This window comes from Geotrypetes seraphini, chromosome 7 (genome assembly GCF_902459505.1).
Source record: "Geotrypetes seraphini chromosome 7, aGeoSer1.1, whole genome shotgun sequence".
In the NCBI taxonomy this organism is placed as follows: Eukaryota; Metazoa; Chordata; class Amphibia; order Gymnophiona; family Dermophiidae; genus Geotrypetes; species Geotrypetes seraphini.
The window spans coordinates 70580690-70604595 of record NC_047090.1 but is presented as its reverse complement, the minus strand read 5'-3'; the positions used below and the strand labels follow the sequence as shown (position 1 = coordinate 70604595).

At 41.6% G+C, this 23906-nt stretch overlaps 1 protein-coding gene across 1 annotated transcript in view; it reads left to right on the top strand.

Annotated features, from left to right (window-relative positions):
• The window catches only part of ABCC9 (ATP binding cassette subfamily C member 9), a 343621-nt gene that overhangs the window by 209053 nt on the left and 110662 nt on the right, over nt 1-23906 (top strand). Inside the window, 4 exon segments of the mRNA XM_033952235.1 lie at nt 5508-5609; nt 8117-8201; nt 11394-11474; nt 15351-15488. Of these exon segments, the coding sequence (XP_033808126.1) occupies nt 5508-5609; nt 8117-8201; nt 11394-11474; nt 15351-15488 (406 nt within the window).

Below are 23906 nucleotides of genomic sequence, written 5' to 3'. Positions count from 1 at the left end.
TGAGAGCAGTGCAGCTGTGAGCATCTTTGTGGTTTCCACACCTGCTTAACCAAAATAGTGCAGCTCAAGAACCAGGAGGATAGATTGAGGTATGTGGCCTTTACTTCCATCACCTTCCGTGAAAGGAAGAAAAACCCACATGTCTCATTTGGATTCTCCTGGTGTGGAGCCAACTCTTAGTAGCAGTAACCCTATTCCTTAACAACAAATCTACCACAGTGACTTATATTTTCTTCCTTATGTAGCCATTTACTTTGGAACAGGGACTGCCTTATTTTGCACATCATAGCTGAGATGTCGTTATCTACCTATAGTTGCATATACCCTTGCATTCACTTACTTTTTTCCTAGATTCTGCAATGATTTGACATCAGAGTGGCTAGCAGGTAATAGAATGAATGACAGACCCCAATAAAGATTGTCAAACTTTCTATATGTCACCTTCTTGTATATTGAAAAGGGCCCATTCAGCAGTCCCTCCTGAACCCCTATCTACCTTGGACTCTGTCCACTAAACTGCTGATGCTACATGGTTAAAACCACACAGGAAAGTTTAAACTATAACCAACTTTTTTATTAAAATATAAACTTTTTAAAACTTTTAAAAACTTAAAACTTTTTTTTAAATAACTATTTACATACACATAACACAGGGAAAGAGGGTAGGTGCCCCCCAAGAGCAGCTTGAGCTACCTCAGGCGAGGGGGGCGGAAGAGGTGCAGTCAATGAGAGGGTGTATGGCTGCTGGCACCATGCCCTCTTTCGGCTACCAGCCGCAAGAGGGCATGTTCCATCCTCTCCACACACCCTCTCATTACCTGCACCTCCTCCAAGATGGCAGAGTAGGCCGCCATCTCCCTGGCTGCCCCCTCCTGAGGCTGGTCGGGCTGCTCCTGGGGGGGAACAGCAAGGAAAGGGGGTGGGATGGGAACAGGAAGGGCAGGAGAGTGAGGGGAAGGGCTGTGGGTGGGGGAAGGGGAAGGTCCAACAGGGGATGGTGGTGGTGGTCCAGGAGGTAGTGGTGGGGCAGGCGGTGGGGGTCCAGGGGGCAGTGGTGGGGCAGGCAGTCCAGGGGGCAGTGGTGGGGGCAGTGGTGGAGGTCCAGGTGGCAGTGGTGGAGGTCCAGGGGGCAGTGGTGGTGTGGGCGGTCCTGAGGGCTGCCAGGCCTCCTCCTCCTCTTCCTCCTCCTCCATCTCCTCTTCCTCTGCTGAGGACCAGGGTGGGGCTCCCTCCATCACCTGCGGGGCCTCCTGAGGGGGTGTCTGCGGTGCTGCTTGACAAGAGAGAAATAGGATACAGTCAGATATGTCCACAACACTTTTGAACATGACATTATTTACTACGTTATTTTCTTCAAATGCTAATAACAGGATGCAAAGCACCTACTCCACTGTAAACATCAAAATGTAGCGTAAGTAAGTGAGGCAAGTAGAACACCATAAAGCCATTGTGACATGATATCACAATAGCAGCTTTACTGCAGATTTTATGATTAAGAATGGTTGACAGCTACTCAAGCATTTTCATCTATTTATTCTGGTAGGCTGATCACAAAGAAACACACGCTGGACTCATTACTCACCGGCTTCAGCGCGCAATTCCTCCCTCACCCCCTCAAGGAAGGCCCGCTCCTGGCGCCTCAGCAGCCGCCCCCTTTTCCTGAGATCCTCAACCTAGATAATAGAGAGAGAGAGAAAGAACAGAGAGGGAGGGATATGATGAGTGCCATCTAGCACTGTGGCATAACATGTTTACTTAAGTATTGACCTCTATAAGCACATAAAAATGGAGTACGCTGCCCTCCAAGAGCCGCTATCCGCTTTGCTGCCTGCCTCTACCCCCTTCTGCCACATGTTTTACATGAATGTATTCACGTACTCCAGCTCTTTCCCCTTTCTGTGCTGGAGGCATCGCTATCTCTCTACTGTACCTGGGACAGTGGGGGGGGGGGGGGGGGGTTTGAGGTGACATGGCCAGCATCACAAGGAGGAGTGTGGGATTGAACTCACAACCCCAGGGTGCTGAGGCTGTAGCCTATCAGCACTGCCCCACATTACAGCATGTCCTGGTGAGCTTACAATCATACAGCAGGGGCAATAACATAGTTTGGTCAGAAGGAGCAGCGTGGCTTGAAACCCCTGACGTCAGGGTACTGACGCTGTCACTTTAAACGTCATGCCACTATCTCCCTAGACCAGCAGATTGATCCAGGAAAGGTGAAGGTATTTGAAATGACATAGCAGCAATTTGGCAAAGTTGATTTCAAGATGTTTCTATTACAAATGCGAAGCTTGTGACCCAAAAATTAGTTGTGTGCATGTTGTGAATGGAATAGATGCCTTCTAGGAGCTGAATTTGACATTTGAAATCCTACTACTGCTCCTTTGGGATGTGCTTTAATTTCAGTATTCAATGTAAAAGATTTATTATGCACAATTGTAGTTTTTAAAAGGAATCAAAATTTACCCACAAAAACATGAACAATTTGATTGAGACAGGTTTCCATCATTACATTTTACATGATTATTTGTGAGGGCCTGACTTGGAATACTTACTTCCCTGGGACAGGAGGCTCTACGATTGAACCGCCGGGTCAGGCGGGTCCAGGAGTCCCTGAACTGCAGGTATGACCTGCGATGGCCTGCCACTCTAAAATAGTGGTGCTCATGCCCTAAAAAGAGCCTGGCCAGCAGCCTGGAGTCCTCTGTGGAGAAATTTGGCTGTCTCCTAGCTGCCATTTTAGAGGAAATAACTGCGTATGAAGAACGGCCGATTCTATGATGTCACAACGCAAAAAAACGCGATGACGTGTTTGTGCCGCTTGGGCGTGCTTGCGGTGGCAGTTCCGCACTACATCAACACTGTTAATTACATCCTAAACCACGCCGATATCGCTGTTATACAAAAAAGTACAGCAGAATGAACCACCTCCACCAAACACAATGACAAATTAAATAAGTGAAGATTGGGAAGTGAGGTTCACATGCTTAGCTATGCATGTTTGGGTGGGTGGAAAAAAAAAATATTATGTCTTTGGTAACCTTAGTCAGGACTTGAACTCCTGACCTTTGGAAGATACAGGCAGTGCTTTTAAGCACTGAGCTATGGTGGGGACTTGGGAATGGGAGTCTCCAGAAATGGCTTTAGGTACAAGATTTGACAAGGGGTAATCATTGCATCACTAAGGTATGCTTTGACAGGGGAACCAGAGACACAAGTGTAGGTTAGTGAGTAAAAGCACTATATTGATCATCTGTAGGTTGTGAGTTCAAGTCCTGGCTTGTCTTTTACTTGTGGCATATCTACCTTCCAGGTGCACCTTGATGATGTCACAATGAGATCAGCATTGTGCTGCTTGCTATTTCCTCTTCCTGTGAACTGGAAGCCACATTCAGGTTTAATCTGTGTTTTGATTCTGTTTCTTGTTGTGAAGAATGAGCTGATTGTTGCAATGTTTTAAGACCAGGAGAGTGTTCTTTCGAGCAAGATATCACTTCTAAACTATCCTCTCTGAAATAATGTCTCTGTGAAATCGAGAGAAAGCTTATTGGATGATTTAGGGTGCCTTTCCTGCCAGTCTTTGTGGAAGTTAAACGAAGTTTATAAAAAAAGTCTATATGGTGTTCAAAGTCCTATCCTTTCCACTTCTAATAGGAGGTGAGTATGACATTCCTGTACAGCTTTCTGTGTAGCACACATCTACCGGTTCCCACCTTTCATACTGATAATGTAAGTTCAACACCCACTAGGTACATTTCATCTTCTAGTTCTCCTTTGAAACATAACATATTTTTTTTCCTTGTATTAATGGTAAACTGTACAATTCTGATATCCTAGAGGAAAAAGATACAACACAGAAGTGTTCTCTGCTAGATTAACTAATATATAGTTTAGAAAATGGTATACTGTGTTTTAGTTATCTTTTTCATCATCCTATACTTACAATGCTGAATGTGTGATAATAAAGAGTATAAATAAAGTATAATTTAAAAAAAAAAAAAACAAAAAAAAAAAACGTACCTACGTCTATCATGGGTCCATTGGAGACGTCCAAAAAACCTTACCCACGTCTATCATGGGTCCATTGGAAACGTCTTAATGACGTTTCAGAAACCTGCGTTTATTTTACGCGGCTAGATTGTCGGGACGTCTACCGTACGCCTAAGTACCGGTTAATTGGCCCTGCCGTTTCTGGACGTCTAAAGCACGCCTAACTTAGACGTACTAATAGAGAATTTACTCCTTAGGGTATAGAAATTTGGAAACAGAACAAATTTGCCGTAATCTAAAGAAGGTAGATCTAACAATATTACTAATATGTTCGTGGAAGGTAAGTCTGCTGTCAAAAATAACCCCAAGGATCTTAATGCTACTGGTCGATTGCAGGATAGAACCTTTAATAGTGATGGGAAACAGAAGTTTGTGACCTTCTTTCCAAGGGAAAAACATAACATTGGATTTGTTGACATTCAAGGCTAATCTATTAATCTCAAGCCATTGGTGAATCAGTTCTAGTTTCTTGTTAATAGCTATTGTTTCTGAAGAATTATTAGAGTCTAGCTGATGTATAAGCTGAATCAAAAGACTTACATCTTTGTGACAGCAGACAACACCAAATACCCCAAATTTTGCCCAAAGAGGCCAGCCAGTGCAAAATTATCCTTGGTGATTCTGTGGGGGATGAGACTATGCTACGCGTTTCCCCTATACCTCTACTCATGTGCACCATCCAGAAACTTCACAAGGTCAATACCACAATACTGTTGCTTCCATTCCTAAGAATGCCTTCTATTCTCCCACCACTGATTAATATCGTTTATTTGCTAATAACAACTTTACGATTCTACCTCTCCTCGCCATTGAGATACACAACACCTGCAATCAAAGCATATGCTTTGAACGTGATGTGATATATGCATATTTAATCTCTCTCGCTCCTTGCCAATTTTGGGGCACAGACCATAGAAAACTGCTCAGCATTGGGTTTACTTCCCAAACACTGGAGTTGCTGTTGAAGCCCACTCCAGCCTTGATCCTGATCTGACCTTCCCATTTACTGGACCGTAGGTCTGCCTGGTGTTGGTCTGTTTTGCCAACCTCTGGACCTGCTGTCAAAGCTTACTCCAGTTTGGGTTAATTTGCTTACATAAAATGGGGGTTCTTTGTGGACAGCAAGATAAACCAACCACACATTCCTTCACTCTTCGCCTGTGACTGAAGTCTTTTGATGCCTCAGTTTTTCAATTAACTGATAAGCAGGCTGGCAAGGGTAACACTAGCCACTGGGGAGAGGAGGTGAAGGATGGAGACAATTGCACTTACCCAGAAAGTCTTCTGTGTTTTTCTGGGCTTCTGACAGATTCCATCAGTAGTGATGAAACCTATGTGTGGCTGGCTTATCCTGCTGTCCATGGAGAACACCCATTATACTTTTTGCATAATGCATCAAATTCATTGTTTATGTGAATGCTTGGTTTATATTTCCCGATTTCTCTTTTTTTCCCCAGTAAAAACAGAAACTCTGTAGCTTATGCAGCTCAGAAGCCCTGGCTACTAAATGCTACAGTAGAGGAAAACATAACATTTGGGAGCACTTTTAACAAGCAGAGGTAATTTTGCTAATTATCAAATCCAATAGCATGCTTTCCACATTGCTAAATGTAAAATGTTATTACTCAACATATCAGTGTGGGGAGAGGGAGTGGAGGGAAGAGAGAAGGGAAAAGAGAGTACCCATGTAAGGGGAGGGAGATGAAGGTGCCCATTAATGGTAGGGAAGAGGAGAGATAGAAATGAAACAGATTTGAATAGGAAAATTAAAAAATGAAAGACAAATTGATCATGAAAGATGGATATAGGGCAGAAAGTAAAGAAGAAAAAAAAAAAAGAAAATTAAAGAGTGAATAGACAGAGCACAGGAAAGTAAAACCAGAGATGTGGAACGAGATGACTAGAAAGATAAAATCTCCAGACAACAAAGCTAATATAAATGATTTTATTTTTAGTTTAATAACGGGGTTAATGGAATTCGATCTACCTCTTTTCTATGGGACAATGAACTGAAATGTGCCAGTTTTGAGAATTTTTGTCTGCTGTTATATAGTGCACTATACCGAAGGCAACGTGAGGGGTACTTTATGCAATTAATCGTGCAATTAAAAATTTTAATTGATGCATAGCCCTAATAAATAGTGTTCCCCCGCAAATTCACGAATCGTGGACTCGCTCATTTGCGGTCTGCTCTGACCGCCTCTTCCTGTAGTAAAGTCTGGCTACACCAATCAGGAGCTGCTTGTCAAAGCAGCTCCTGGTTGGTGTAGCCCGACTTTACTCCAGGAAGAGGCGGTCAGAGCAGACCGCGAGTGATTTTCTTCACCCACCAGCGCTCCAGCTGCCCATTCCTGCCTCCCTTGCCTTTTGACAAGCGAAAAACCACATTTCCAGTTTTTCAAAATTTGCGGGGGTTCCTGTATATACTTCTGTCATTTGAGAATCATCAGCACAGAAAAGGTACAAAACCTGAGCGAAGGATACAAAATCATAATCTACTGTACTAGTTTGGGAAAATTCTATTCTAAAAATTTACATAAATGGGATTACATTCTTTTTTTTGTTTGTTTTTTTAAATTCTTTATTCATTTTCATACTTACAATAAGTGTGATAAAATGTCCAAACAAATTAACAATATCTATATCAGTTAATAATCATCAATGGTAACAGTGATAAATACTTAACTCCCACCCTACATTCTGAGCCCTTATTATAAATCAGTGTCAAGTTCAAATCATTCATAAACTTCCAATATTTACCTAACAAATGACAAAAAACCAGAATGGTGTTACACCTTCATACTGAATTACATAACCATTTATGGAGAGTTTGATATGTTGCTTTAGACCACAGTTCTCTTGTTATGTGGTGCCCTGTTCTTGTGCAAGAACAAGGAGGGGAATTTAAAGATATGCTTTAATAAATTCTGATGCTGATTTATTTTTTAATGTGAATATTTCAGAAATTTCTAACAGTCAACAGGAGGTTCAGTGATCTTAGTTTACTGCACTGGGAGCCAGAGACACTCTATTGTAGCATTCTTCAATGCAAGGCCCGAGGGTCAATGGCAGTCCCTGAAGGCCTCTGTGGTGGCTTTCATCATCATTCTGGCTTTTTTTTCTGCTAATCTCTGCTTCTCTAACTTAGTTCATGGGAAAAAAAGCTGCCTGGTTGAAAGACAAAGCGTCTCTCAATAGATGAAGAAAATGCATTTTAAAATGCCTACCTCCCTGAGGACACCCTCAATAAAAACTTTGAAGGCAGGCTAGTGGGGAAGACACCACTGAAACACAATGGTCAATATATTATCTTTTAATGTGAAGCAGCAAATAAAGCCAATGGACTCCATATTTTGTTAAATAAAACCCTAAACCCTAAACATTCTGCGTTCACTCTCTCATATCTATATGTATTACATACATTTGTCCACCAAAATGTATAATTTAATCTGTCATGGCTTTTCCAATTTTTTGTGATCATTTGAACTGCAATTCCAGTTAAAATCAAGAAAAGACGGCTTTTAAATATCCGATTCTACGACTATATTTATTTGTCCCCAAATTGACTCCCAAAAACGAAATATCAGCGGACAAAAAAATATCAGATGATCTAGAGTCCCTATAGCTGCATGAGTTTTTTCATTACACATCTGGGATGGGATAGGGGGGTAGGGTATGGAAAGGTATTGGGAAAATGGATATTAAATTTTCATATTAAAGTTGTTTAGTATTGCTAATATTAATAATTGATGGAAGGAGATTGGGTATAGTTATGATTTTATATATTATTTGTTTGAAATAGTGTATTCTTTATAATATTTTGCTTTTTTCAATTAAATGTATTAACTATTGTAATTTAATAAAATAATAAAAATGTTAAAAAAAAAAGAAACACAATGGTCAGCAGTGTCACAGCAATGCATGGGAAGATATTTGGTGACTCTCCTTCAGCTCATTTGGGTCCAAAGTGGCCCTGACTTAAAAATTAATGAAGACCACTGCTCTGTTTTCTACTTCCTATTGAGAGCATTTGTTTAATGGTTCAAAATGTGCTGTATCCTTACAGGTATAAATCTGTCACAGATGCTTGCTCTCTGCAGCCTGACATTGACCTACTACCTTTTGGAGATCAGACAGAAATTGGAGAACGGGTAAAGGAAATTAAATTTCTAATTTATTGATAGTAAATTGAAACAGAGACTACATTACAGACTTTCAAAACTTAAACACGTCTAAAAACCCGCCCAAGTCGGCACTTGGACGACCTAAAAGACTTTCAGGACATATTCAGGGATTTTTTAGGCTTCTGAAGGCTGCTGTGCGCCCAGAACTAAAAGGGGTGTATCTAGAGGAATGGTTAGGGCGGTATTTGGGCGAGATGTTGGCTGCCCTAGACTTAGTCATCCTGCAATGAAATGTTTCAGGAGACATTCTGGACGAAACTTATATGTAGTGAGTTATACCAGTGGTTCCCAACCCTGTCCTGGAGGACCACCAGGCCAATCGGATTTTCAGACTAGCCCTAATGAATATGCATGAGAGAGATTTGCATATAATGGAAGTGACAGGCATGCAAATCTGCTCCATGCATATTCATTAAAGTTATCCTGAAAACCCGATTGGCCTGATGGTCCTCCAGGACAGGGTTGAGAACCACTGAGTTAGACGATGTAAAAGCAGGCATAAGTGCCAAAAAGGTATCCAAAGTGACCAGATAACCACTGCAGAGACAAAGTAAAGACCCCCCCACACACTCCCCCAGTGATCACTGACCCCCTCACACTGCCACAAATATCAGAATAAATCGTACATACCTGCCTCCGGAAAGCCTAGTAGAGATGCATACAGGTGTTTTAAATAGCCTGGGGGGGGGGGGGCTAGTGAACTATAGAGAGGAGGACCCAGGCCCATAAGCCACTCTAACCACTACATTCATGGTGGAAAATGTGAGCCCACCCAAAAAATCCAAAACCCTATTGTACTGCTATATAGGTGGCAATTGCAGCCATAAGGGCTATTGGGGTTGTAGACAGGTGGGTATAGGGTGTTTTGGGGTGCTCTCCATAGGGGTACTCTCATATTCTGTTAAGGAGTTCTGATGAGATGTTTATGTGGCACCCTTTATATGAAGTTCACAGCAGTGCCCTGTTGCAATGTCTGTGTGGCCAGTCCATCACAATGGCCCAAAAGGTCTGATTCTGGGTGTTTGGGATTTGGGTTTTGGCCGAATTTTTGGTCGAGAATGTGATATAAAGATAGATGTAGTGGCAGTCTGGACGATCAAATGTCTGGACATACAGATATACAATTTTCAAAAAAAAATATTCTAGACATATTTTTTGAGAATGGACATTTTACCACTGCTGACTTTTGGCGTCTAGCACCATACGTCCAAATCGAACTTAGACAATTCTTTTGATTATGCCCCTCTAAGTACAAATATCCACAAATATTAAAGAATTTATTCATGTGGAAATGGAAAAAAGTCAGAGAATACAGTTCCATTGTTAGCAGTTCCATGTTTTGAGACAAGTTGTTTCTTCTTTCTTCTCGCTGTAATCTCTACTTGCATAACACTCACATTGTTCTATGCCATTTAGTCAGCACCATTTAACAATCAGAAATGGGATTTATGAAATCATATCCATTGGGCTAGATAATGTAGCCTACCGCCTACATTTATGCATTCTTTGCAGGCGTAAATGTTTAGAGTACCAGCACTTATGCAAATAAGAGTATTGTTACAAAAGTATCAGCAGGGCATCTAAGAGTTGTTCTTTGAATAGATGCTTAACTTACATAGTGTTCCACAATAAATTGCAGATATTGGGAGGGGCCTTAAACAACCTGGGCCAATCAGAGTCCCAGGTCCCACCCCCGTGCATCCCAGGATGCACTGGGGAAAGGAAGGCCCATTTTAGAAGAGGTGAACCAGCTGGTTGGAGGGAATAGGCATCCCTCCAGTCATCCATCTAATGAAAGGTACGGGGAGAGGGGTCGGAGGCGGGGGGTGTTGTGATGCAGCAGGAGAGAATGGGCATATCTCCCGCTGCTGTGGAGGGCTCACAATTACAAAAAAAGAGAGAGCTTTGTTTTTTTCTTAAGAATGCTTATAATACCGGAAGCCGTCATACAGCCTGGTATTCCCTCTCGGTTTCATTTTCAGGGGAGAGGGAGGACAGCAGCCACTGGGGGATTAAGGTGGTGTCATGCCTTAATCTCTTTAGTGGACAGCTGCTCAGTCAAGGCACTTTTTTTGCATCCTGGACTTGCCTTAAACAGGCCTATATAAGGACATCCTTCTTCTTAGACTTAGACACTTCTTCCCCTTTGATAATCACTCTTGGATGTCCAGATTTCAAGCCCTTTCTAATCCTACACCAAACACTCCCACAACATGCCCCCTTGCTATTTGGACATAAAACTAGTGTTGGAGGTCCCTTTTCTGCCTTTTCAAAATCCATACTTCGATGTTTCAGGCACATGGGCATCTAGTTTTGGGGCTCCTTTTACTAAGCTGCGGTAGCGTTTTTAGCACGCGCTAACCCCTGCGTTATGCAGAAAAACTCTATGGAGGCGTTAGCGTCTAGCGCACGCGGCATTGTAGTGCATGCTAAAACCACTAACACAGCTTAGTAAAAGGAGCCCTTGGTCTTTTGAGATGTCCACATGCTATGAAAATATGCACCACTGTCATGACATAAAGCTAGAGAGCAGGAGGGATGCTCAAATGAAATATGAGGAAATATCTTTTTTCTTAGAGGGTGGTTGATATCTAGAGTAATCTATGGGCAGAGGTGAGATAATGCAAAATTGTAACAAAATTCAAACAGATATGAAGAAGTGAAGGGTTAAAAAACAGATGATGGACCCGAGTGCTCTTTAATGTGTGGAAACTTGTCTATTTATTTTATATGTGCTGACTGGAATTTTGAAGGAAATTTTTAAAATAAATTTGTAGTTTTAGAATTCCTTGTTTCGTATATTATATTCCAAAAATGAGATGCTTTGTAGTCGGGATAAATAATGTGTTTAAAAAAAAACATAGGGCTCCTTTTACTAAGCCACACTAGCAGGGTTAAAGCGCATGACTTTTCATCACGCGCTAACCCCCCCGCTGGCCAAAAACTACTGCCTGCTCAAGAGGAGGCGGTAGCGGCTAACGCGTCCGGTGGTTTAGCGCGCGCTATCATAAGCGTTAAACCGCTAGCGCGGCTTAGTAAAAGGAGCCCATAAAGTCATAAATATTCTGGTACCTCCAAATATAAATATATCATCTTTCACAAATCACAGTATGTGCTTTTTTGTCCATGATATTTGAGTTGTGTTTCATTTTTTAATAGGGAATTAACTTAAGTGGAGGCCAACGGCAAAGAATCAGCGTTGCTCGAGCACTCTATCAAAATACTAGCATTGTTTTTCTGGTAAGAACATTTATGTTGTTTGTGTTTTTATCTATTGCAACATTTAGCAATGCCATAAAGTATGAGTTTGATTCAAATGGGTTTACATTCAAATGCAGAACATATAGCAATCTAGGCTCTGATAGGTTAGATTGGGGGCTGGTAAACCAAGAACATTTTTTTTATTCATATCTAATATTATTTGTCTGAACATGCTATTCCTTTAAATTTTTTACCTTGCACCACAGCCAAGTTCTCATTGCTAAGTCCTCATGGCTTTAAAGATACAGCAGTGAGGTTATTGTTTGATATGCACTACTTGGATCTGCCTATTTAAAATCATACTTTACTGCAGTGCTTCTCAATTCGGTCCTGGAGTACCCCCTTGCCAGTCAGGTTTTCAGGATATCCACATTGAATTTGCATAAACTTGATTTGCAAGCACTGCCTCCATTATATGCAAATTTCTTTCATGCATATTCATTGTGCATATCTTGAAAACCTGACTGGCAAGGAGGTACTACAGGACTGAGATGAGAAACACCGCTCTACTGGCTATCTTTGGAAATTCAGCAGCAGTTAACCGGGTAATGAAACTATATCGAGTTGTTTGTACCATGCTGCCAATGTAAGCGCACGGAGGCAAGTTCATGAACTTAATTGTCAGTCCTCGTACATCTGTATTTCCATCATTAAAGGGCATATTACATATCATAGGGTGGAAGAGCCCTTAGTGTCTCATTGCCTGCAACATCAACATGATTTTGTGTCTTTAAGATGTTTGATAGAGCAGAGCAAGTAATTGCCTCAGGATTGGAATTGGTGCCGTTATCTAGGACAACAGAAACAATGCTGGATTTATACATTAGATACTGTTTACTGTAGAGCGTTAAATGTGCAAATAGAATGGTCAGTGTTGTGTTGCTCATGAGGAAAGAGAGTGTTGACTGGTAGTTAGTTTAGCTGAGGGTGAAGTTTGAACTCTGCAGGAAGTGATTTACTCTGAGCATCTGTGAGCCTCATCGCCATGTTTGAGAAACGAAATATTAAATTCCAAATTTCCAAATTTATTAAAAAGTTTGTTATACCGCTTATATAAATTTCTAGGCGGTGTACAATAATAGTAATAATAGATGGTAAACGAGCAAGTTGGGTAAATGAGGTAAAACGGGGAGTCCCTCTTGGGTTTGGACCTGTGGTTTCCAGTACTGGTATCTTGGTTGTCACGGATAGAGGTTTTTCCAGTGAAGTTGTGGAGATTTATGGATGGCATAGAGCACAGCTAAGTCCTTGTTTTTCACTGTATTTGCTTTTTTGATGAGAGTAGCACTTTTTCTCCTTGTTCCAGTTTCTTTTCATAATCAGCTACTTGAACCTATCAGCTCTATGGACTGTCACAGTATATGTTTGATGTAGATGTGTGAACTGGACAATATAATTGGAAATAGAAAGTAGAGGTTTTTTTCTGACTCATGAAGCATAACTGAGGTCTTTTATTCCACTTATATTTTTGTCCCCCTTTTTTCCATTTAGATACTGGACAATGAAGTAGTTGTTTTATGGTTTAAATTGGAGCACTTATATGTTTTTTGCATGAGTCATTTGAATGTGTTATGTCTGCATATATAAAGAGATAATTTAAATCACCCAGTATTATACTGTTGCCCAATTTGCCAGCTTTCCTAATCTCTGAAAACATTTCTTCATCTGCTGCTCATTCTGTCATGGGGATGGTAGTGTAACCCTACCTGTATATTCCTTTCCTTCACACATGGAATTTCTGTCCATATGGATTCCACCCTGCTATCTGTGTCATGCAGAATGTTTATTTTGTTTGATTCAATTCTCTCTTTAACATATAGCATAAACATAACAAACCCCTTCCAATTTGATCTACTCTATCATTGTGATATAATTTGTACCCATTGATTGTCCTCCTTCCACCAGGTATCTGAGATGCCTATTATATTTCCCTCTTCATTCAGTGCTATATACTCTAACTCTCCTATCTTATTTTTTAAGCTTCTAGCAATTGTGCTTTTTCCTTGTATCTACAGACTGCTGAAAAAATGACAGGGATAATTTGAGTCCTTTACTCTGCTTTCTTTTTAAACACTTTTGGCTTTCTTCACCATTATTGAAACCTCTCTATTAGGACTCTCTAAATATCCTATTTCAATAATATCCTGAAGAATATTCCACACCGAACCATCCACTCCTGGGTGGCTGTCTGCTTCCCCCCCCCCCATCTTAGTTTAATAGCTTCTCTATCTCCTTTTTAAACGTTAGCACCAGCAACCCAGTTCCATCCTGGTTAAAATAGAGTCTTCCCCATTCCCAGAAGGTTGCCCAGTTCCTAACAAATCTAAATCCCTCATTCCTGCACCATTGTCTCAACCACACATTGAGACTTCGGAGCTCTGTCTGCCTCTTGGGTCCTGCACATGAAACAGGGAACATATCGGAAAGTGTTACCCTGGATTTCAGCTTTCTACCTAAGAGCCTAAATTTGGCTTCCAGAACCGCCCTCCCACATTTTCCTATGTCATTGGTACCTACATATACCAAGACAGCTGGCTCCTCCCCAGCACTATCTAAAATTCTATCTAAGTCACCCGTGATGTTCACCAACTTTGTACCTGTCAGGCAAGTGACTAAGTGATCCTTATGCCACCCAGCTATCTTCATGCCTAATGATTGAATCACCAACTACAACAGCTGTCCTGTCCCTTCCCTCCTGGGCAAAAGCCCCAGGGGACACATCCTCAGTGCAAGAGGATATTACATCCTCTGGTGGACAGGTCCTGGCTATTTCCTACTTCACCAAGGTGATGCTCTTCTTTTAGGAGATCTCCTTCCTCCAAGGATTCACAAGGGCTCCTAGATTGGAGGTGGGACTTCTCTACAATGTTCCTGTAGGTCTCCTCTAGGTACCTCTCTGTCTCCCTCAGGTCCTCCAAGCCTGCTACTCTAGCCTCAAGGGAAAGGACTCATTCCCTGAGAGCTAGGAGCTCTTTGTAGTGAGCACAAACATATAACTTCCTGCCAACTGAAAAATAATCATACATGTGACAGTGCAAAAGACTGGATAGCACCCCTCTTGCTGCTGGACTACTGTCTACATATTAGTATTATTGAGCTGATTAATTAAACCTTATTAAGGTACTATGAATATTAGACTAGTATAGAGAGCCTTAGGATTATATTGTATGCTTTATTTAGTGTTTTATTCTTAGCAAACAATGAAATTAATAAGAATATGTAATAAAACAGTTCTCCTGTTATCCTAATTAGAATAATTGACTATAAATTAAGACTATAAGTAAAAAATGAGTTGGGTAGGTGGGCGGGAATGAAGACTAAGCCAGATCGTGTTCTGCCTGCCAGAGACTATCTACTAGACAGTTCAAGTTTAAGAGTTATAAAAGGCATTTATACTGTGGAAACTAGCTAAGTAAGGTTTGCTCTTTTAAGATCTAAACTGTCTTTATAAAGGAACCTACAATTTAGCTTTTATCCCCCAAATTATCAAAGCACAGAACAAAATAATGTATACTTACCCAGAGAAATGTCCTCCTCTCTTCTTTAGCAAGGAATCTATATATTGTGACAACATTCTTCTTCAGGACATGCATATTCATTGATTTAGGGGATCACATAATTTTGTGGTGCTCCTGTTCTTGAAGTTCATGTGCTTTCAAATTCATACCAAAACTGCAGGAATAAAAGAACAAAATGCATTAAGATGTAGTATATATTTTTAGAAAGTTGAATTAGGTTTTCTTGAATAACTTGAATATAGGATATTTTTCTTAAAGAGTTTGCATATGTCTGTGGGAGATGGCTCTACTTTCTTTACAATGTCTTTATTCTAATTTTCTTTTACTATTTTTGCAGGATGACCCGTTCTCTGCTCTAGACATTCATTTAAGTGATCATTTAATGCAGGAAGGAATCCTAAAGTTTCTCCAGGAAGACAAGAGAACAGTTGTTCTGGTGACACACAAATTACAATATCTGCCACATGCTGATTGGGTATGAGTTTAAAAATCATAATTTCCATTAAGGGAATTGTTCTTTTATTAATTTTCTTGCTATTCCTTTGATAATCCACAATATTTAATTGTCAGAACTTAGAAACTGACTGTAGTAGCAGGAAAATGACATATATTATTACTCAAGCTAGATACATATTTGGTAAATCATAGCCTGAGAGGCATTTTAAGCTCAAATATTCTGAAATGAAGTACATGAAAAATATCCTTGAGGTGATTTTAGAAGAGGTACTTATTACCTGCCTGTGCAAAAAGATAATTTACACAGGTACATTGGTGGATACATATAAGCAACAATTTTAAAGAATGTTCTACTTATGTGTATAAAGCCTATGGCACATGGAGGTTTGAAGGAAACATATTCTATAATGAGCCAGCTAGGTGTAGGTGGAAATATATATGTATAAATTCCAGTATTTTAGTCATGTGCATATCAGCTATAGGCATGTATGTTATAAAATACCTATGAAATAACTATAATATTACGTACCAGCTTCAATGAAATAATTCACACACTAAACCAAAATACAACTGGCTTAAAAACACTGGAGTAATAAAATATTACTGGTTGACTAAGTAAGTTAGTTACCCGCCCCCTTTTTTATAAAACCACGATAGCGGTTTTTAGTGCAGGCCAGTACGCTGAATGCTCTGCACTGCTCCCGATGCTCAAACTCTATGAATGTCGGCAGCAGCACAGAGCATTCAATGCGCTGGCCTGCACTAAAAAACTGCTATTGCCCCGAAAAAAGTCCAGATGTGAGCCAGGGAGCAGCACAAGTGCCTCCCTGGTGAAGCACAGCTGTGGTGCTGCCGCAAAACCCCAGAAAGGTGCTCGTGAGTGTTTGCAGTGGCTCTCTGGATGTCCTGGGCAGGGGTTTCCCTTGAATTCATCAATATGATGTTTGGAGCTTACATGATTAACAAGGGCCACATGAAACCCTCAGGGATTGTGGTCCTGCTGGTGTTGGGGGGGGGTTCCCCCCCCAGGAGCGCAATTCCTTAGCAACAGTACCATGTGCAAGATGGGGAAGTTCAGTCTGAGGAAGATCAGGACAAAATTGGCTCTGCCTTTACTCTCCCAGTCAGGGTTCTCTGAAGCATGAGATACTGTTTCATCTCTAGGGGGTTCGATCCAGATCTGGTGGAGGCACCTGATATTGGGGGACCCGACTGTGGACAGGCTATTTAAGCCTTCAGCATTTTTGGAAGTGATCATAGAATCCCTCTAGGAATTAAACATAGAGACTCCAAAGTCCTCTGCTACACAGCGCTCGTTTATGAACAGAACAAAAGCACAGACCTCCTGTTTTCCTTCTCATCAAGACATTACCATTAGGTGGTTCCGGAGGGGCCCCTTCAGGTGGCCAAAGCCATGGCAAAGCTCTGCAGAATTTAACCAGCTTTGTTTTTCCAAAAGTGGATTCACTGGTGGTACAGGTGACAAAGCATACCTCCCTTCCCAGTGAAGGTGGTATGGTATTAAAGATGCCCTGGACTACAGGCTGAATTTTGTTCATAAGAAGCCAATCCTGCTGACTCAGAATGAGGGGTCCCTTCGTCAACCCAACCCCCGCTCTCTGGCTCTGACAGCGTGTTTTCTCTCTCTCTCTGACCACATAGACTCTTATCAGCTTTCATCTGCTGTTTCAAACATTATACAAGCTTCTAGAAAGCCATCTACTCAGTGTTACCACTTTAAGTGAACATAGTTTTCTTCCTGATGTACTTTACATTCTCTGGAACCTATCGCCTGTCCCTTTCCATCCAATTTCGGACTCTGATCTAAAACCCAATTTGTTTATCTGAGTGCTATAAGTGCTTTCCGTGCGCCCTTGGATGGAAAACCCGTATCCATTCATCCTTTAATGGTACATTTTATGAAGGGTTTGTTTCATACGAAACCTCCTATAAAGCCACCTCCAGTTTTTGGGGAATTCTCAATGTGGTTCTTTTAATACTCGTGAAAGTTCCTTTGAAACCATTGCAATCTTGCTCCTTCAAACTCCGTACTTGGAAGGTGATTTTTCTGGTAATCACATTTCCACTCAAAATTAACGAGACTCAAGACCTTGTCTCAGATCCACCTTATACAAGATTTTATCATGACAGGGTAGTCCTTTGAACAAATCCAAAATTCCTGCATATGTTAGTCTCAATCCATTGTTCTACCAGTTTTCTTTCCAAAACCACACACTCATCCTGAAGAAGCAGTGAGCCATACCTTGGATTGCAAGCATGCTTTAGAGTACCACCTGGAACGTACCAAACCTCATACGAGGTTCTCCCAACTCTTTATTGCTTTTGATCTCAACAGACTTGAAACTGGTGTTACAAAGTGAACAATTTCAACTTAGTTGGCAGATTGTAGCTCCTTCATGTATACTCAGACTGATCTGACACTTCAAGGCCATGTGGCTTCAGTAGCTCACTTTCACTCTGCTTCTGTTGAAAAAATCTGCAAAGCAGCTACATGGTCCTCAATACATAAATTCATTTCCCATTACTGTCTCAAACAGAACTCCAGAAGAGACAGTTGGTTTGGACAAGCAGTTCTGTAAAATCTTTTCACTTCCTGAGAGCCATCATTCCCTCCAGCTCTCTACAATTACGTCAGGCTAATGTTTAAACAATACTTTAATTTTTCTAATCATGGCCCTGGCAGCTATGGAGTCCCACATATGAGACTAGAATGCTCACTTTTCCTCAGAGAAAACAAATATACTTAGCAGGTGTTCTGTGAGGACAGCAGGCATATATTCTCACAACTCTGCCACCTCTCCTCATTGGCTTCTTTGCTTTTTTACTATACTGATGATCCCCTGCATTGATATCAGGGGGGAAAGCACCTGCAAGCATGTGGTGTGGGCATTGACTCAGAGATTTAAAGTGACAGTACACTTAGCAGTGTCTACACTGGGTTTCATGTGAAGATCTGCAATGTGACATAACCACGCTCGAGAAATGGGCAGCGACATGGCAAATGAGGTTCAACATGGATAAGTGTAAGGTAATGCATGTCGGTATCAAAAATCCCACACACGAATACAAGATATCCGGGGCGGTACTTGGAGAGACCCCCCAGGAAAGAGACCTGGGAGTACTGGTTGACAAGTCAATGAAGCCGAATGCGCAAAGGGTGGCGGCGAAAAGGGCAAATAGAATACTAGGAATGATTAAGAAGGGGATCATGAACAGATCGGAGAAGGTTATGATGCCACTGTACTGGGTCATGGTACGCCCTCACCTGGAATACTGCGTCCAACACTGGTCGCCGTACATGAAGAAGGACACAGTACTACTCGAAAGGGTCCAGAGAAAAGCAACTAAAATGGTTAAGGGGTTGGAGGAGTTGCCGTACAGTGAGAGATTAGGGAAGCTGGGCCTGTTCTCCCTTGAAAAGAAGAGACTGAGAGGATACATGATCGAAACATTCAAGATAATGAAGGGAATAGACTTAGTAGATAAAGACAGGTTGTTCACCCTCTCCAAAGAAGAGAGAACGAAGTTAAAAGGGGATAGATTCTGTACGAATGTAAGGAAGTTCTTCTCCACACAGAGAGTGGTAGAGAACTGGAATGTTCTTCTGGAGTCTGTTATAAGGGAAAACATCCTCTAGGGATTCAAGACAAGGTTGGACAAGTTCCTGCTGAACCGAAACGAATGCAGGTAAGGCTGGTCTTGGTTAGGGCACAAGTCTTTGACCTGGGGGCCGCTGCGTGAGCAGACTGCTGGGCACGATGGACCACTGGTCTGACTCATCAGCAGAAATTCTTATGTTCTTATTCAAGGGGCCATTGAAAAGTTCTCAGCCCAGCCAAGAAGAGAATGATGTGAAGCCATGAAACTTACAAGTTATGGCCGCCAGTGCTGAGAAGCACTTTCCAACATCGGGACAGGCAGTCCCGCAGCTTACCTCCCAGCCAGCTGAGAGGGTCCTTCCAGGATCTTTAAATTACCACCTAGCCACGGAGAGAACTTGCCGCCAGTGCTGAGAAGCACTTTTCAACATTGGGACAAGCAGTCCCGCAGCTTACCGCCCAGCCAGCTGAGAGGGTCCTTCCAGGATCTTTAAATTACCACCTAGCCACGGAGAGAACTTGCCGCCAGTGCTGAGAAGCACTTTTCAACATTGGGACAAGCAGTCCCGCAGCTTACCGCCCAGCCAGCTGAGAGGGTCCTTCCAGGATCTTTAAATTACCACCTAGCCGCGGATAGAACTTGCCTCCAGTGCTGAGAAGCACTTTTTAACATCGGGACAGGCAGTCCCTCAGCTTACCGTCCAGCCAGATGAGAGGGTCCTTCCGGGATCTTTAAATTACCACCTAGCCGTGGAGAGAACTTGTCGCCAGTGCTGAGAAGCACTTTTTAACATCGGGACAGGCAGTCTCGCAGCTTACCGCCCAGCCAGCTGAGAGGGTCCTTCCAGGATCTTTAAATTACCACCTAGCCATGGAGAGAACTTGCCGCCAGTACTGAGAAGCACTTTTTAACATCGGGACAGGCAGTCCCACAGCTTACCGCCCAGCCAGCTGAGAGGGTCCTTCCAGGATCTTTAAATTACCACCTAGCTGCGGAATGCGGCCCACGGGTCGCGAGCCAAAGGGGCTCGCCCCTTTTGAGCCCCTTCAGAGCCCAAGAGGAGCAGGGAGCAGGGAGTATCGAACTTTACCAATATGGGCAAGAGAAAGGCCAAAGTAGTACTACTAATTTTGATGACGGGTCCGATGGATCGCCACCTTATGGCTCTTGTGTTGCCGCAAGAGAAAGAGAAGGTAAATTTGGATACTTTAACAGCTTCACTGTCCTCTGGAGAACCTGCACTACCTCCTCAACCACTATATTTTCCAGGGTTAGAAGAGTCCCACCCAGTGCAGGAGGTAATATCTTCTTCCCCACAAATATCATTACCTTCTGGACTAGAGGATTTTGGTCAATCCTTGGAGGGACATAAAGAGCTGATCCCTGTGCAGATGGTCATAGGGCAAGGCTCTGAAGTCCTCCCTAAGGACACAGAGATCATTTTAAACGAAGTTTGGCTAAGTATTAACAGAATAGAGTCATCATTACAAAAAAACGTTTTGACACTATGCCAATTTTCTTCTGATGTTACAGTTAAAATTAGAGATTACGATGTTAAACAGGGGGAAACAGCACAAAAGTTAGAAAAATTAGATCAAGCTGTTAATACTTTACAAGTAAATGCTGTTTCCAATATGGTATGTTGATTCACACTAAGTTAGAAAAATTAGAGAATTCCATAAGGGCTAAAAACCGGTCTATTGAATTTTCCGTTAACGCACTATTTATCTTCTTTGGAACTCTTGAAAATGTATTTGAGGGATATATTGCATTATACTAAAGTGGATAATCTTGAATTAGATAACCTCTATTACATTCCAAGAGCATCTAAAGAAATACTTAAAGAAGGTGAAATGGATAAACTCATTTCACCTGACAGTTTGAATGTATCACAATTTCTTGAATCCTCTAAGGATATAATTGATAAACGAGCAACTTTAATAGTGGTCTTCAAAACAGAGCTGGATAAACAGGCTATTTTGAAATTATATTTCTTGAAAAAACAAGACCTGTTTTGTGGCTGTGTGACAATTTTTCCGGATGTCTCTAGATATACTCAGTTTAAAAGGAAACAATTTCTCCAGCTAAAACCTAAGGTGGTGGCAGCTCGAGCTACATTCTTTCTCAACTTTCGTGTAAGTGCTTAGTCTCGTATGGAAGTGACAAGTATACTTTTTTTGAACCAGTCCAGTTAGAAGACTTTATTAAAGGAAAACTCCTGTTGAAAGTTTAATTTCTATTATTAATAACTTTATATATATATATATATTTTTTTTTAAATTTATACAAAATTTAATAATTTACAATATCAGATGATACCAAGGAAAAAAAGGATTCTTAGATATAATTAACAGTAAATATACATACAAAACAATATTCCTTTCAAAGCCCACAACAATGGGGAGACATGGCACCATATCTAATTACAAAAAGATAAGAAGAAAACAAAGAAATGGTTCTTGATCCATACTTTTATGAATCTTAAACCCTTCAATACTACTTGGGACTTTTACCACCTCCAAATTCTCAGTTGTGAGACAACAAAAGGAAAAGGAAAAAATCATTTCTGTTCTCTAGCTAATAAAAACTGTTGCAATTGAATGGGATCCCAAAATACATATTCAATATCTTGTAATTTTACAAGAAATTTACATGGAAATTTTAAATAATATGATGCATCAAGAGCTAAAACCCTTGTTTTTAACTTTAGAAATTCTTTTCTTCTCAATTGCGTAGCTCTTGATATATATTGGAGGGAGGTGTATTTTATTTATATAGATTAGCCAATTACTGCCTGCGATGTTAAATGATAGATAGATTTCATTTCCTATTTAATACCGGTGACCATTATAATGTGGACTAAATCATGGTTGACTTATTTCCTTTATATGTTAAGTTGTATTTTATATACAGAATTTGGTGGATGTTCGTGAATATTTGTTATTGTAATGAATAATCAAATAAAGAATTAAATATATAAAAAAAGAAACTTACAAGTTATTCCCTGCTTTTCTTGACACTTTTCATTTCATATCACTGAAATAAAAAATATCAAGAAAAGTGTAGAATAGCTTGTAAATTTCATGGCTCCACATCATTCTCTTCTTGATCGGGCTGAGAACTTTTTAGAGGCCCCTTGTCCTCTGAGTTAAATATCTTTGTTATAAGTACATAAGTACATAAGTACATAAGTACATAAGTAGTCGCCTCCGCCGGGGCAGACCAGAGGTCCATCTAGCCCGGCGGTCCGCTCACGCGGTGGCCCATCAGGCATATTGCCTGATCTGCGGTCCTTGACTAATTTTATGTCTACCTCAACACTTATCTCTAAACTTTCCACTGCTCTTATCTGTACCCCTCAATCCCTTTGTCCTCCAGGAACCTATCCAGGTCATCCTTGAAACCCTGTACTGTGCTATTTCTTATCACGGCCTCCGGAAGGGTGTTCCATGTGTCCACCACCCTCTGTGTGAAGAAGAATTTCCTTGCGTTTGTTTTAAACCTGTCCCCCTTCAATTTCATCGAGTGACCCCTTGTTCTTGTGGTTTCTTTCAAATTGAAAAATCTATCCTTGTCAACCTTTTCGATGCCCCTCAGGATCTTGAAGGTCTCTATCATATCTCCTCTGAGTCTCCGCTTTTCCAGGGAGAACAACCCCAGCTTCTTCAGTCTGTCAGTGTATGTAAGGTTTTCCATACCCTTAATCAGTTTAGTTGCTCTTCTCTGGACTCTCTCAAGCATTGCTATGTCCTTTTTGAGGTACGGTGACCAGTACTGTACACAGTATTCCAGGTGCGGGCGCACCATAGCCCGGTACAGTGGCAGGATGACTTCCTTCGTTCTGGTCGAGATACCCTTCTTAATGATACCTAACATTTGATTTGCTTTCCTCGAGGCTGTGGCGCATTGTGCCGACGCCTTCAGTGTTGTGTCTACCATCACTCCCAGGTCTCTTTCAAGGTTACTGACCCCTAGCATTGATCCCCCCATTTTGTAAGTGAACATCGGGTTCCTTCTCCCTATATGCATGACCTTGCATTTCCCTACATTGAAGCTCATTTGCCACTTTTTCGCCCATTCTTCCAATGTCGTAAGATCCCTTTGGAGATTCTCGCAGTCTACCGTGGTTTCAACCTTGCTGAATAGTTTGGTGTCATCTGCGAATTTGATGACCTCGCATTTTGTTCCCGCCTCCAGGTCGTCAATGAATATGTTAAACAGGAGCGGTCCCAGCACTGACCCTTGAGGAACCCCGCTCGTGACCCCTTGCCAGTCCGAGTAGTGGCCCTTTACACCAACCCTCTGCTTCCTGTCTGCCAGCCAGTTTTTGATCCATCGGTGGACCTCCCCTCGCACCCCGTGATTCCATAGCTTCTTGAGCAACCGCTCATGTGGTACCTTATCGAAGGCTTTTTGGAAGTCTAGGTAGATTATGTCTATGGGTTCACCTTTGTCCACCTGGTTATTTACCCCCTCAAAGAAGTACAATAAGTTTGTGAGGCACGACCTACCCTTGCAGAACCCATGCTGGCTTGACCTTAGCTGTCCATTTTTTTCGATATGGTCACAGATGCTGTCCTTGATCAGCGCCTCCATCATCTTTCCCGGGACCGATGTGAGGCTTACCGGCCTATAGTTTCCCGGGTCGCCCCTTGAACCCTTCTTGAAGATGGGCGTGACATTTGCTATTTTCCAGTCCTCCGGGATCTCTCCAGTTTTTAGGGATAGGTTGCATATTTGCTGAAGTGTCTCTGCTATTTCATTCCTTAATTCCTTGAGCACCCTTGGGTGAATGCCGTCCGGGCCTGGCGACTTG